Source organism: Macrobrachium rosenbergii, chromosome 15 (genome assembly GCF_040412425.1).
Source record: "Macrobrachium rosenbergii isolate ZJJX-2024 chromosome 15, ASM4041242v1, whole genome shotgun sequence".
NCBI lineage: Eukaryota > Metazoa > Arthropoda > Malacostraca > Decapoda > Palaemonidae > Macrobrachium > Macrobrachium rosenbergii.
The window spans coordinates 58,912,579-58,928,939 of record NC_089755.1 but is presented as its reverse complement, the minus strand read 5'-3'; the positions used below and the strand labels follow the sequence as shown (position 1 = coordinate 58,928,939).

Sequence of the window (16,361 nt, the reverse complement as noted above, 5' to 3'; positions counted from 1 at the left end):
CATACTTTTCACCAATCAATCATTTCACCTCATAGGGTGGGGTAGGGTCGAGCTCCAAGGAAAACAAGTCAGTTAATTCACGCTCATTCACTACCGGAGTAATTTTCTTTAAATGACGAATTACACGTACTGTATACTTTATTTACTAGAGCACAAATTACGCTAAATATTTCGTAAATTAAGAACATACTTCGGTCAAAAGTGTAAAGATAACCGAAATCAAATAACCTTGCATTAGGAATTCTAAACTGTTCAGTAAAAATGTCAGCCCCTCTCGACTTGCCAGATGTAGCTGATGTTTTACTTTTTATTTCACCAGAACGGCTGGAGTTGACTCAAATTATGAAACTATCTTCCAGGGGACAAATCTAATTTCTAAATTGCCCTACTAAAAAGCTTACCTAAATTGTGTGGTTTTATACCACATGTGAAATACATTATAGGAAACTTGCCTTTCATGAGAACATCCTGTAGTGATGTGCCATCTTCATGTGCCATCTTCATGTGCCATCTTCATGTGCCATCTTCATGTGCCATCTTCATGTGCCGGACTTATCCTCATGTGCCGGACTTATCCTCATGTGCCGGACTTATCCTCATGTGCCGGACTTATCCTCATGTGCCGGACTTATCCTCATGTGCCGGACTTATCCTCATGTGCCGGACTTATCCTCATGTGCCGGACATCCTCTGCCGGACTTATCCTCATGTGCCGGACTTATCCTCATGTGCCGGACTTATCTTCATGTGCCGGACTTATCTTCATGTGCCGGACTTATCTTCATGTGCCGGACTTCTTTAAAGTAAATAGTCATCGCGCTTTCAGACTGGAACCTGGTTTTACACCTGCAAAGATTTGCAACTCATTAACAAACTGTACTTTTGAAAAGTTCAATTTTAACCTAATCTCATGTTAAAATTAGTCATTTCATTTTTAACATTACCCCTGTATTACAGCAAACCTTTCAACTGGTGAATTTTCCATTCAAAGCTTAAAGAATTACCTTCTAGAAATTATGTAGACTGTGTGTAGACATTTTATAGGACATTCCAGCAGTTCCAGCACTAATTCATCAAAGTCCGTTGACCTCTTAACAGTCGTCTGGATACCTGCAAAGCATTTCCAATTATATTCTCAAGATACTAAAATTGTGAGCACTGTAAGCTTACGCCACGAAAACACTGCGCTTAAGTGTTCTTAATTTCATTTATTTATTATTTTAGCTCTCCACACTTGCTAGGCACATTTGACTCGCTCATAACCTTGTATAATTCACTTTTGTCTCATATCTGTAGGTACCCATTAAAGGAAAAAGAAAAATAGCATTTTAAGAATCTTACCATTTCACTACTATAATTCCTCAAAGCGTCCATAAACAGATGTTTATCCCTAAGTATGTGTGTGTCCCATTCGTCACTTTCATGTTGCATGAGTACAGTAGTTTCCTGAAAAAAAAAAAACTATTAAGACGCACCTCTTGGAAATAGTTCCTATTTTCCGTTTAACTGATCGGTGCCTAGGACCATTTGACAATCAAAAGCAAGGAAGGAGTATGAAAATTTCTAAGTCATGAAACGGAAGCGATTTTATTACGAAGATTATCACAGATACCAAGCCGTGTCCCAACAGGTGCCCAGAAGCCTTCTTTGAGAGAACTTGAATGTGCATATCCGGCTTATAGCAAAATTAAGTTTGGTTGGTCTCAAGAGCTCTTTCTAACGGCCTTAAAAAGTTAAGCAAGGTTCGTGTTAACTTTCCTAGTCCCAAAATTGGTTTCTCTTACGATAAAACTAATCACATTGAAATATTTCTCCCCGAAACTAAAGCTCATTAGCCGACATCCCTTAGGGCTATCATGAACATTTTCACGTTTACTAAAAAAAAAATAAACAGCTAAATAATTTGATTGTTGTTTCAAAGTCTTGCCACCCAGTTACAATTCTTGACTTTTCTCAGTAGCCACTGAAAAATTTATTTGAAAATGCGCTCTAGTATGCTTAATACCTTTAAATTCGGAGATTGTATATCACGGTAACTATCTTTCCTCATCTTAAAACGTTCTTAAAATATGGAATTTTACTAGTTAGGGGCTTACTGACCTCCACTAAACACTAAAACACCAGACATTTTAGTATAAGACTATACCAAGATTTTTCTTCAAGCCTCAATTACTTGGCTCACTGGAAACTTCCTCGAGACCCTGTAACACAGTTTTAACAGAGGAAACAGATTTACATGGAACTGCCTTTAAAACAAGCATTAGCTTTGCCTTACCCTAAGCCAATTACGTGCTCGGCATCTGCGTAGCCGAGGTTCTTATTTGATTTTTGATGTCTATACCAATATAGAATGAGGTTTGCTAGATATCTAAAACCTTGTGTCTGAGTTAGGTCTAACTTTTGGAAATCACTCCCTGCTTGCTTACGTTTCCAGCAAATCCTATATAAAGTTTAAGAGTTAATATAACCTAAACATCGCTTACCCATACTCCTCGGGATAGTTAACTTAAGTTCTCTGCTTCGAACTTATCACTTAAATTGGCCGATATACGTTCCAACTAGCGAACAGGTCGTAACGCAAAAACGGTAATATTTCGGAAGACTTCAGCCAGCCATTTCGGAAGTCTCCAGCTAGCCATTTTTGCGTGAAACACCATTGTGGGTTTATGCAAAAATGGCTAGGAAATGACAGGGCGCTAAAAGAACCTAAAAATAATAAGCTAACGTAAACTTAGAGGTGTTTACTGGTTACAATTTTGCTGTATTAGCTATGGAGGGAGGCGGGGAGGCCGGTAATGTCTTACCTTGTAAGTCGTAATTGAATTTTTCTGTTATCAAGCATTTGCAATGGTTATGTAATAAATTTTTTTTTTGTGTTTTAACGAGAAAAACAAATTATAACGTGGGAGGTGGCTGGAGTCTTCCAAAAAATAACCAACAAAAACAACTATAGCGCATTCCATGGCTTGATTTTTTAAATGTGATTTTTTAAAGTCCTACTCAAAAACGTACAACACCAGAAATGTATATAAAGTAAAAATTTAATAAAACAAAAAGGACTTGCTCTATAACCAGTACTTGGATAATGGGACGTAATTGTGGCAATAAAATCATGCTGACACAAAACTACACACGTACAGATATGCCCCGACACTTAAAATTTTCCAAAATATGGTAAAATACTTTAAAAGCGGTTGCCCAATTTGCACTCGACTCAAAAATTAATTTACGAAAAACGGAACTTGAAAACTTTGTCTTACCTTGAAGAGTTCGAGAACTTGAATTATCCTTCTGTATTTTCGAAACTCTGCAGATTTTCCACTAATAGTTTTTGAAGAATCAAGTTTATCACTAATATGCACTTTATAGCCTCAAGAACCACCAACGGACACCGGAAGAAAACTTAAATTTACAAAATCAAAAGTACGTCTTTCTTGATCAATGGCTGAGGGTCAAAGAGTGGTCTTACACAGAGAAAATTGTGCCATAAACTGACACAAGGAATCAGGAACAAGGCAGTGAAACTCGTTGTTTTATTTTAGCTTGAGAAGTCAAGTGGTGCCATCTAAGATTACTTAAAGGTCCTTCAAGAAATTGTGCCCTAGACTGACACAAGGAATCAGGAACAAGGCATTGAAAGTCGTTGTTTTATTTTAGCTTGAGAAGTCAAGTGGCGCCATCTAAGATTACTTAAAGGTTCTTCAAGAAATTGTGCCCTAGACTGACACAAGGAATCAGGAACAAGGCAGTGAAAGTCATTGTTTTAACTTGAGAAGTCAAGTGGCGCTATCTAAGATTACTTGAAGGCACTTCAAGAAATTTTCTTTCAAGTTCTCGAGATCATATTTGTAAATGACATTTCTTGATAAATCAATCACATTACTGCCTAGGAAAGCCATGTCTTACAAACACCATAAGCCAAAAATGATTAATTTAGCTATAAGAGTAAGAAGTCCGTGATATTTACATTATAATATGACGTCAGTTCATAAAAATAATGAGATCCCATTTTGAGAAGATCATGTGGTATTCTCTTATGTAGTCGTGAGATTTCTTACGAAAAAAATTGCCTGTTATCCCTTTTTCCTCAACTACTCAGCTGGACATTTGCCCCTGTTCTGTCAGTGTCACGAAATAATAAAAAAAAAATCATTTAACCTTCGAATGACTGGGGCGTCCTCGTGTTTGGCAACATAACCTTGTTTTTGAAAATAGTAAATGTATCTTTTTTGGAAAATTTTTTTTTTTAACTTTCTCACACCATTAGTTTCTTAAGGTTCAAACGTGGTTCAAATAATACTTTGATTTTATTGTTAAAGGTTTAAGACATAAAAATAACTTTATTTACAGAATCAGACTTCTAGTGAAAGATCACCCAGGATATGGACTTTCAGATACTACTGCTTTTATGAATACTCTGCACGAAGAATTCTTGCATGACGAATTACGGTTTACTTGAAACTAAGTACACTATACCATATACCAAAGCGTTTTTAGGTCAGTATTTTCATCTTGAAAATGGCTCCATTTGAGCTCTTTTGCTGCCGATTTGGATTATAAATGCAGAAAGGACACTGGCTCGGATAGGCATGAACACTACTACACACAGGTCTTGCTACTGCCGAGCCACGAATCATCTCAGGTGAGTCATTTCATACCTGTGGTCCTTTCTTTGCAGTTTGATCATCTGACTTGGGTCGAGTGCCTTTTGTACTGAAAATGACTTTTCCTGGTCTTGTGTAGCCCAGCCAGAAACAAGCACTGTCACTGATGTGAATGCTGTAGGACGAATGTACGACCACTTTCAACCTGGAGTCTGCTCGACTTTCAGTCAAAGCAGAGACCTGAGGGCCCCTAAATTAGGTACAATGCATCTGTCACAATACGAGAATGATGCCCTGTTTTTAATCTCTCGTACGGATGCTGTACTTGCTTTCTCGACCCTCCTTCGGGCAAGGAAGGTTCTTCACGTTCAGTAAGAGATTTCTGGCAAGGCTATCTTGATCCTCCCAGAGGCCTTGCTCTGTACAGGTCCACCTCAGTAGTACAGCATAGTACAGCCTAGATGGATCCCTTATGGAACTCCTTGCTTGACTGGCTGAAGCTTAACCCTATCCTTTAAAGAACCTTTTAAAAAAACCACCGTTTTTTCGTGGCTCAGAGCAACACTTCCGACACCGCGAGGAAGGAGAGGCAACACAAGACTTCGGAAAAACGTTTTAAAGTTTATTAAAAAGGTTTACACTTATGAGTAATAGTATTTACAAAATATTTACAGAGACGTCAAGCCCAGTAGAATAGGATGATAACAAGTTACGAATTGAAAACATTGTGTGACCAATATGGCCAAAAGGACTAAAAAGGAACTTGAAAATGCTTTCGCGAGAGAGAGAGAGAGAGAGAGAGAGAGAGAGAGAGAGAGAGAGAGAGAGAGAGAGAGAGAGAGAGAGAGAGAGAGAGAGAGTCCAATAAACTTAACTCAGAGGCACTCAGAGAGCATGTAATGGTTATACATCAGAGGCAAAAACATTTTCTGAAAGAAGAGATTGAAAGGACTTCTTGAAAAGAAAAAAAAAATTGATAAAAAAGCATACATTGAAAAAGGCTCGATTAGAAATCGCTGGGATGGACAGATAGTTTTGAGGGAAGACTTTGGGGAGCCTGAAATGAATATGCAATTGATTTTTATGAAGAGGAAATGGAATCAAAGACACGAAAAACAAACAAAACGGAATAAGACGAAGAGGGATTACTCAAACTCTTCAAATATTGATGATGGTGGTGTGTTAAAAGAAAGAGGAAGATACTGTAAGAATTTGAAAGCAACGGGATGACTTTTAGGACATAGCATGAATATGAACCTCTGAATTGAGATGACAAAAAAAAAAGAAAGATATTTATTCAACTTTACCAGAAGCGGATTTAAAAGAAAAATGATTTAAAAACAATATTCATTCCACGTTAAAAAAAGAGGAAGATACTGTAAGACTTTGAAAGCAACGGGATGACTTTTAGGACATAGCATGAATATGAACCTCTGAATTGAGACGACAAAAAGATAAATAAAAGAGATATTTATTTAACTTGATATCTTCAGATTACCGCAAACAAGTTATCATACGACAAAAGGAGACGACGAACGAGCGACAAAGGTGGTCATCAGTAGCGACACTATAAAGAACAACAAGGTCATAGGAACTGAATTATAAGTTTCATTATTTGTTACAACGAACGCATCACGTAAACAGTTTAGGCTTATTACCTTCGGGCGGGAGTACCCTAATGAAAAGGTTGGTGGTGGGCGTGACAGCTGGAATAAACAAGGAACTGGGGAGGGCGATAAGGACCGGATGATTTTGGGACGGGAGAGAGAAATGAGAGGGGGGGATATAAATGAGGGTAATGGCTAGCCAAAGCCGCACCATAAATTAGATCAACGTAGCATAATACACAGTGCTTGTTCTAAGGGGTTTAAGCCTTCAATAATAGTGACATTATTAAAAACATAACTCTTCTCAAGGACAAAAAATACAGAAATAAAGACTATTTAACTACAATAGAAGTAACCGAGGAAGCATCTATTATAAAAAAAAAGGCTAAAAACCTACGAAACGAAGAGGAAAGCCATAAATACGTCATTATCAATAAAAACCTTTGAGGAACACCAAATAGATTTCATAATCTTATACACACGAATGTAACGAGAAACAATGCACAGAGTATAACAATAACCCTTGTATCAAGAGGGTTTTTTTTTTATATAATATAACTATATATATCTCTCTTTAACTAGAGATTTTAATCGTTCTGTACAGAGAGAGAGAGAGAGAGAGAGAGAGATAGAGAGACAGCTAAAAACATTTGAACTGGGTTAGTTAATAGACTATTGTATACAAATTTTGCTGCTGGAGAGAAATTGAGGGAAAAACGTTGCTTCTTTTTGATATTATACAAATTTGATAATGCTGGCATGGGTTTATTACTTACGGGACGACCTAGAGAGAGAGAGAGGAGAGAGAGAGAGAGAGAGAGAGAGAGAGAGAGAGAGAGAGAGAGAGAGAGATTGTTCAACGATGAATATTGCGAAGCGATGAATTGAATCAAAGGAAACAATTTAGAGAGAGAGAGAGAGAGAGAGAGAGAGAGAGAGAGAGATAGCTGGTCTGGGTGTCAACGGGGGAACTCTTGGACGATGTCAATAGTTGGCCTACGAGGGTGCGTGTGAATTGGGATTCCAGGAGGAGGAGGAGGAGGAGGAGGAGGAGGAGGAGGAGGAGGAGGAGGAGGAGGAGGAGGAGGAGGAGGAAGGTGAACTGAAAGGAAGTGAGGATAATATATTGGCCATGTTACTGAGAAGGATTTCTTAATACCCGTTTTCTTGTGCAGATCTTCACGAGGAAGAAAAAACCACATCTGAGAGAGAGAGAGAGAGAGAGAGAGAGAGAGAGAGAGAGAGAGAGAGAGAAACCTGCACGTAACAAGAATAACAAGACCCGAGTGAGACTTGATGATGATGATGGTAAGCACCATTGCCAGTGTCACGAAAAACTTCGGAGGAAAATGTCGACTAAATCTGTATTTTCATTTCTCTCTCTGAACGGCGGAAAAAACAACAGGACCCCCTTTTATTTATTTCTTATAGAGAGAGAGAGAGAGAGAGAGAGAGAGAGACTAAGGCTAAAAAAAGTCTAGTTTTTCCTTTATACAGGTGAAGTTTAGACAAACAGTAGGGAGTGGGGGTGGGGAGGAGGGGGCATTAAACAGTCAGTCCGCAGTAACGACAGGAGTTTTTAGGGGGCGAATCTATCCATAGCTAGAACTATGTAGAATGTCTCATAATGTTACGGAACATCAACAGCGACCAAAATAAGGCGCCGAAGGGGGGCGGAGGCGGGGAGGTGAGGGGGCAAGGGGGATGGGAAATGAATCACTTAATGCTCCGGAGGGAGAGGGAGGATAAGGTTATGAGATCACCAACCTTACAGTATTAAACGACTCTTCATATCAACAAGGAGTTTTTAACAAGTGATTATAACGAGATTCTAAAGAGAGAGAGAGAGAGAGAGAGAGAGAGAGAGAGAGAGAGAGAGAGAGAGAGAGATTACGTACTTCTAAAGTTTTTTTTTTTTTTTACAGATAGGTAATAGTTGCTGTGGTGGCTTCGATATTTTTAGTTTTCTTTCAAAAATACGAAGACGACAGAAATTATTATTATTATTATCATTATCATTATTAGTATTATTATTAGTATTGTGCGTGAATCAAATTATTATTATTAATATTATTACTTATGATCGGTGATTGACAATGCAAAAAGCTTTGGTGGGGGTGATACTGAAATTAAAAATCAAGTTTCTCGAACTGGACTTGTAGTGTGCGCGTGCACATGCTCTCGCACTGTGTATGTGTGTATGTACGAGTTTGTGTATAAGTCACATACACATCCATATACACGTTATATTATATATATACATATATATATATATATATATATATATATATATATATATATATATATATATATATATATATATATATGCACATACATACCTGATGCATGTACGTTTGTGACTACATAAACAATATAAATACACATGTATACATAGTGTTTGTGTACCTACAGACGTATGTAAGTAAACAAAATGCCTGTACACACAAACACAATATATTTACATACATAAGACTCGTTTTACTTTTTATTTTACTGGGACTCAAGATAAAATGTCCTTTCGGAAATCTGTTTATTTAATATAAACAGAAACCTGTTTACGGAATATAAACACAAACCTGTTTATTGAATATAAACAGCTGTCAATGAAGACATCAGTCGAAGGAGATTACTGATATCCTATATTTACTTTCTGCTTGATACAATCTCAGATATATGTAAATATATACATACATGCATATATACATATATAATTATATATATATATATATATATATATATATATATATATATATATATATATATATATATATATATATATATATATATAATGTATGTCTGTCTTGTTGGTTAAGCATGAATCTGCCGAGTTGGAATCGTGGATTAATTAAAAGTGGTGGGCATAAGAGTCAAAGTCACGGGATATATTACATTACCTAAACCCTAAATGTAATATATGTATATTATATTTCTTCGTTAAATATACACAAAAATATTTGATCAATGCCGGCGAATGAAAGCGTGAAAGTGGCGTGTATATTATCATATCATATCAGTCATAATAATCATGTCAATCATATCATATCATGTCATACAAAGTCTTCGTCGGAAGTTTTAATTGATTCGTTTGGACTCGAAGTCGAAATAAAAATAAAAACTTGAGGTATATGAGGTGGTTTTTTTTTTGTTAAGGTATAAATAACCTTTGCCCTTTTATTGAAAAAAAAAACCTGACCCGACTTCTTTTGTTGATATTCTTCTTCCTATTTAGACCAGAAGGATTTTTAGCCCTGTTGGGAAAACTGCCTCTGATAAGCTTAACGCTCCAGGCTTTTAATAAATAACGCCTTTTTTTCCCGTAGTGGTACAGAAATGTGACAATACTTCGGACGGCCTATATCTATATATATTTATATTTTTTTTTTTACTTCGTGTATTTATCTATTTATTTATCTTATTCAACCATGAGTTGTCGTAGTAACATTTTGAAGGACATTCATAAAAATTTATTCAAGTGGAGAAACGGAAACAAACTTTCCAAAGAGCACCTGTGGGAGTTTTTTTTCTTTTCAGGAGACATCGATTGTGAACATTCAAAACACCGATAAACGTGCAAGTCGAAGGCCACATGTGGGGGTGGGGGGAAAGGGGGAGTTTTAACAGAGTTAGCAAGAGACAGGATGAATAAAAAAATAAAATAAAAAGATCCTTCATGATTTTCATATTTTTTTCTTAATTTTTTGTTTCGTTCTCTCTCTCTACTTTTATTCTTAGGTTAAATTCACTTTTGGGGAACAAATTGTACCTGGGAGCGTCTGATTGTTTTGGTCCGTGAATGCTGAATACAAATGAAATAAGTGCTAGACGTAAAGACGGGAAAATTCTTTAACTATGTTGATGAATCCGAGTTTGGTGAAATGATCGCACGCGTAATTGTCCAGAATATATCACTAAATCATCGAAGTTCCTTAATGAATTAATGTCTCAAACGATTGTGCAAAACTGCTGTGGCATAATGACGTGGAAAACCTTAATCGATATTAATTAATTTGTGTACAAATGATTGCATCTGTGCTTAAATAAGTAACCGTGGAATTTAATACTGTACACGTGAATTGAAAGTGTCAAAATACTGCGCTCAATTTCAACTGACAAACTGCATCAGAACTTGTGTGAATTTCCTTATATGTACGAAATAACTTCACTGCGTCAATTATGAATGGCAAAGGATGGCAACAGCTAACTTCTGAAAGTAATTAGCAATTAGTTGTCACAAAACATAAATGCAAAAAGATTCACTGAACGAAAAATTGGAGAATCAAAAGGTTGTCTTGTTTTAGGAACGTGATTTAGGCAAATCAACTTTTTTCCCCTTACAGAAATGAAAGTTATTCTTAATTTTAACTTAATGCTTGACAAATGTAAAGTCACTGAATTTATTTATAATATGGTATCAGATCCTGAATCAGGGACTCTCTATTACCAAGGGACAATATTGATGACTGGGTCATGTATTGAAAAACTGTCTGATTTATGAAAATAAAAATGAAAAAATAAATAAAATTCAATGTGTTATAGGATACTAGGCATGAATTTCTTGTGTGATATGGAAACCTGAAAACAATGGATTAAATTTCATGAATACAGTGAAAAAAAAAGCGGATGAATTCAAGAAGAAAAAATGCCTCAATTCAAGTGTAATGGTATACATACTGTAGCGGAATTCAGAATTGATAAGCTGAAATTCAATTGCTTTTAGAAAAGGCAAGTCTACAAGTATGAATGACAAGTAAATCATGATGCTGAATTCAGGCACTGAATGACAACACTGGACTGAATTCAACTTTGAATTCACTTGGGTGGGAAGGATTTCCAGAATGTTCACAGAGAGGGGGGGAAACATTTTGAATTTCAAAAAATTCAAGATTCAAAAGTCCTGATAAGACTGATAATTGACAAAGAATGTTCTCATCATATACAATAATCTTAAAAAATATTCTAATCACATACAATAATAATCATTATCACTTGAATGATACTTCTGATTGGTTCTAATACGCTAGACAGCATCTTCTAATTAGTTACGATAATTTGAAAGAAAAGCTTGTACCTGAACCAACCTTAATTAGTTACAATAACTGTCAAACAAACTCCTAATTTGTAACGATAAACTTCGAACAATTTTCTAATAAATTTGAGTGAGCTACAATAAACCAAGAACTAATTTATTATTAGTTACAACGGTCTGGGAACATTTTCTCAAACAGTAACAATAATTTTAGAACAATGTTCTACTTAGTTACAATAAACTTAGAGGAATTTTCTAATGAGTTGCAATAAACTAAGAACAATTTTCAAGTGAGCCACAACAAACTTAGAACAAGCTTCAAAATAGTTAAAAAATCTTAGCGCAATTTTATAATTAGTTACAATAAACTCAGAACAAATTTATAATGGATTAACATAAACTTAGAACAATTTCCCAATGAGTTACAACAAACTTATAATGAGTTGCAACAAATTTAGAACAAACTTCTAATAATTACGACAGAATTGTTAAAAACTTCCAAATGGTTACAACAAACTTCTAATGAGTTACAATAAACTGAGTACAATTTTATAATAAGTTACAATAGATTTTGAACAAACTTCTAATTAATTAAGGCAGACTTGGAAAAAACTTCCAAACAGTTACAACAAACTTCGAACTAACTTCTAATAAGTTACAATAAACTTGGAACAAACTTATAATGAGTTACATTAAATTTAGAACAATTTTCTAACGTTACAACAAACTTGGAAGAGACTTCCAAAAAAAAAAAAAAAACTTGGAAGAAACTTCTAATCAGTTACAACAAATTTAGGAAAAAAACTTCCGATGGTTTACAACAAACTTGGCAAAAACCTCTCACTGGTTGGGGTTGAACTTGTCACAGATTAGGAAGGCATATACCAGTTCACACTTATAGGCAAAAAAGTGTTCAATGAATTGTCGAACTTGTAAAAGTATATACTTCAGCGTGAATAATGTGCAATATATTATAATATATATATATATATATATATATATATATATATATATATATATATATATATATATATATATATATATATATATGTGTGTATGTATATATATATATATATATGTATATATATATATATATATATATATATATATATATATATATATATATATATATATATATATATATATATATATATATATATATATATATATATATATATATATATATATATATATATATATATATATATATATATATATATATATATATATATATATATAATCAATCATCTTAAGAACAATAATCATCCCAAGAACAATAATCATCTCAAATCGGGCACATGGAAACGAACCTAATCTCACTCGTCATCATAGAATAACGCTGGATGGGTATTATAATAATAATAATTATCCTTTTTTTTTATTTAATATATCTATTTACAGTATTCTCAATATATATATGTATAGATTCAAAAAACCTTCAACGAGACTACACCTACAAAAAATGTTCGAAAAAAGTTAGAATGAATGAAAGGTACTAGCATATATTATCATAATAATAATCCTGAATCATTTTTTTTTCCCTCTGTATTTTTTACAAAACTGATGCTCTACAACTACAGAATTATAACGATGGCGACCAATCTTTTTTTTTTTCTTTGAAAAGGACTTTCTCTAAACGAGATACTTCTTATTGTATGATTGTCGAAGACTGACTGAAAAGATGATGAACGGAAATAAAGAACGGAAAAAAGCTACTTTTAAATTATTATTTTTTTTTTTTCAAAATATCTTCAGGTCTTGCGAGAAGAAGTGCTAGATGATGTTGCTGAAACGAGAGAGAGAGAGAGAGAGAGAGAGAGAGAGAGAGAGAGAGAGAGAGAGAGAGAGAGAGAGAGAGAGAGAGAGAGCTATGTACAAAAAAGTCGCGCGTATTTGATATGTAGTACCATAACTCCAAAAGCATCTATCATTGGTCCATCTATTATAATTGTGCAACAGGTCGTGTACACTTCAGCGCAAAAGTACATGCCAAGTGTACATTTATATATATATATATATATTTCTCTTTTCCTAATAGTGCTGAGTGTACAGATATCAAGAATACAGTGACTGGATTCGTCTTTTCACAAGCACAAGCACAGTGCTTTTGCTTAAATGGTGAAAACAAAAAAAAAAAAATATCAAGATATTCTTTCCAATTCATTGTCAGCACAATCCAGTTCATTTCTCGTACTTTGAAAAGTCAGGGAGTTTGGACGCTGCATCGCAACGCCATCTATTGAGAATTCTATCAATCAAGGTCTCGGGATTCAGACGGGGGTTTGGGGGAGTTACACACAAAACCGCAAACGAGATTTGTATCACTCTAGTCTCTCAGCTGACGAGAGAGTAATACCGCTTCCCTTCGACATAACAATGATTACGAAGTAAACCATATACCGTAGTGCAAGCTTAAATTAATGAACAAACCCTCGTATTAAAAAGATATGGCATCGAACAACACACGTGACGAATACTACGCTATGAATATATTACCAGCTTCTGCACTCAACGACGAAATAATTACCGGCTGACGTAAGAAGACAACGTAGAACCACTTCCGCCGCAATGTCGGAAGTGCGACGAACATACAAAAATAAATTCTTCTTGTAATAAACGGCCAAAATAAAGACGCATCTGCGAGACAGGAGACAAATCTCTCTGGCGTCGGTAGAAAATATATCTATGCCACAAAGAAAAAAACCACGCCTAAAAAAAAAAAAAAATACTTCCTCGCGAGATACAACGGTATTGAAGTCATCATCCACACACTCCATTCTTCAAGATAAGAAACAAAGAAGAAGAAGAATTCGAACAGGTGAAATATATCAAGTAACTGGCATCTATAAATCATCCCTAGACAATCCAGTCACGGGACATGCAGTCAATAGTATACTGTAACTGTTGTTCAAAGCGTAACTTTGCAAAGGTGGAATCAATGTGTGAGGACATTCTCAAAAAACACTTGGATGACGGAAATCGTCTTTGCAAAGATTCCTTCCTTCTTTTTTTGATATGCAAATGCAGTTGCAATGAGTGGTTATGGATACGTAACGTGCTTTTATAAAAGTTAAAAGCTTTCAACCTTCGTGAGATGAAAAGCTACGCTAGAAAACAAACGCTACGAACAAATGCTCTGGATACAGAAAGTAATGTCTTAAACTTAGCTTTACAAAATGTATAGCGTATGTAAATACATGTATATGTACATATATACAATACGCATACTGAATGTATCTTCATATATACATACACACATATACATATCTTGAGACATCACACACATGACATCAAAATAGAAAAATAAAAAAAAATGACCTTACAGTCTTTTAAAATCAGGAGGAAAAATACGAGAAATAAAAAATGAAATAAAAAGGCAATAAAATGGCTTTTCCTACAAATAGTTATTAAGTTGTCAACTATCACTAAATTCATTTGAAATGCAAAGAAACCCTCACTATTCACACTTAGGTCAATATTGCTAAAACTAGCATTTTCTGACGATACAATGAAAAAAATATAACGAAGTGATGTAACACTGTTAGAATTGCTTAATGCAATCTCTGATAGAATTACAATGAATATATATGTATATATATTTATATATATACAGTATACATAATATATATATATATATATATATATATATATATATATATATATATATATATATATATATATATATATATATATATATATATATATATATATATATATATATATATATATATATATATATATATATATATATATATATATATATATGTATATGTATATATATACAACTTTAAATAACAACCAGGCAAAGAATTATGTTGAACAGCAATAAAAAGAGTGATAAAATTTCAAAAGATCTCAATAATCTCATTATTTGTAACATCTGACCATCTCTAAACAATTCTCTCTAAAAACTCATCCTTTATTTTGTAAAGCTCTGACGAGGTATTCTAAAAAATGTACGAAGGTGGGAATTTGATATCTTTTGTAGTTGTTCAAGAAAAAAGGATATATTCCTTAACAATTCATTAGAAGTTCTTAAAATATTTTCAATGCAATTACACTGGAGGACGTTGCTGACTAAAAATAGCTTAGCAATATTACTGCAAATGGTCAACTTTAAAAAAAAAAAAAGGTTTGACTTTAACAGCATTCGTAAAAAAAATCTCCCAACTTAAAAATGAAATTCAGTGACTTAAAACCACACGAATCAAGACACAGACACACACACACACACGCACGCACACACTTCCGGTTACAGGATTACTGAAATCGTCATTACCATCTTGGTCACGTTACAGAGGAGCAGCAAATGCAATGCAAAGAAAATAATAACAACAATAATTACAGTAAACAAAACCGATAAGGCATAATAATCCTTGGCAAACAAGTACGCAAATGTGGGCTGTAAAGTACACCCCTCTCTAAAAAGCATCGATTACTCCCAACAAACGGTTCACGCGTTTTTCGTCATTATTTTTTTTTTATTTTACAGGTACCCCACGATCTCCTCCAGATCCTTCTTCCTCTTTTTGATTAGGACGTACAGCTCCTTGAGGCTGGGGCGGTAGCATTCCGAGAGGAACCGTCCCATTGTGCGGTACAGGTGCTCTTTCACACCTGTCAGTCCGTGATTCTCGTCGGCATAGGTCTGGAAGCGGAGGAATGCAATTAGGAAACACTGGAAGAGGTCGTCCCATTAATGGATGAGGGTTTTGTGATTTGCTTTTCAAGTTACGTTTTAATATTTTTCTAGTAAATTTGAGTTTATGGATACACACAAAATTTAACTGTGTATGTATGTATGTATGTACACAGCCACGCAAACGAACACATATTGCATTTGAAATTCCTTATTGCCTTCAAATTTATTGCTGGAACTGAATTTACCATCTGCTGTAGTTGAGCTCAACATTGGCTGGAACTGAATTTACCATCTGCTGGAACTGAACGTACCAACTGCTGGAACTAAACTTACCACCCGCTGGAACAGGATTTTCCATCTGCTGGAACTTGCCATTTGCTGTAACTGAACTTACCATTTGCTGGAACTGAACTTATCCTCTGCTGGAACTTAACATCTGTTGGAGCTGAACTTACCATTTGCTGGAACTTACTCTCTGCTGG

At 34.7% G+C, this 16,361-nt stretch overlaps 1 protein-coding gene and 1 long non-coding RNA gene across 10 annotated transcripts in view; both read right to left on the bottom strand.

The window, feature by feature from the left end:
- Positions 1–692: 692 nt before the first annotated feature.
- LOC136846814 (uncharacterized) lies at positions 693–4,088 on the bottom strand. Its single transcript, XR_010855546.1, has 4 exons — positions 3,261–4,088; positions 1,342–1,446; positions 1,005–1,110; positions 693–846 (listed from the first exon to the last, which is right to left on the bottom strand). It is a non-coding gene; the product is annotated as an uncharacterized lncRNA (long non-coding RNA).
- An 11,491-nt stretch (positions 4,089–15,579) lies between these two features.
- The window catches only part of Dpp10 (Dipeptidyl peptidase 10), a 619,010-nt gene continuing 618,228 nt past the window's right edge, over positions 15,580–16,361 (bottom strand). For all 9 annotated transcript variants that reach the window (XM_067118072.1, XM_067118067.1, XM_067118073.1 and 6 more), the window contains one exon: positions 15,580–15,885. In XM_067118072.1, coding sequence (XP_066974173.1) covers positions 15,724–15,885 — 162 coding nt within the window. In that variant the 3' untranslated portion in view covers positions 15,580–15,723. The remainder of the gene's footprint in view (positions 15,886–16,361) is intronic.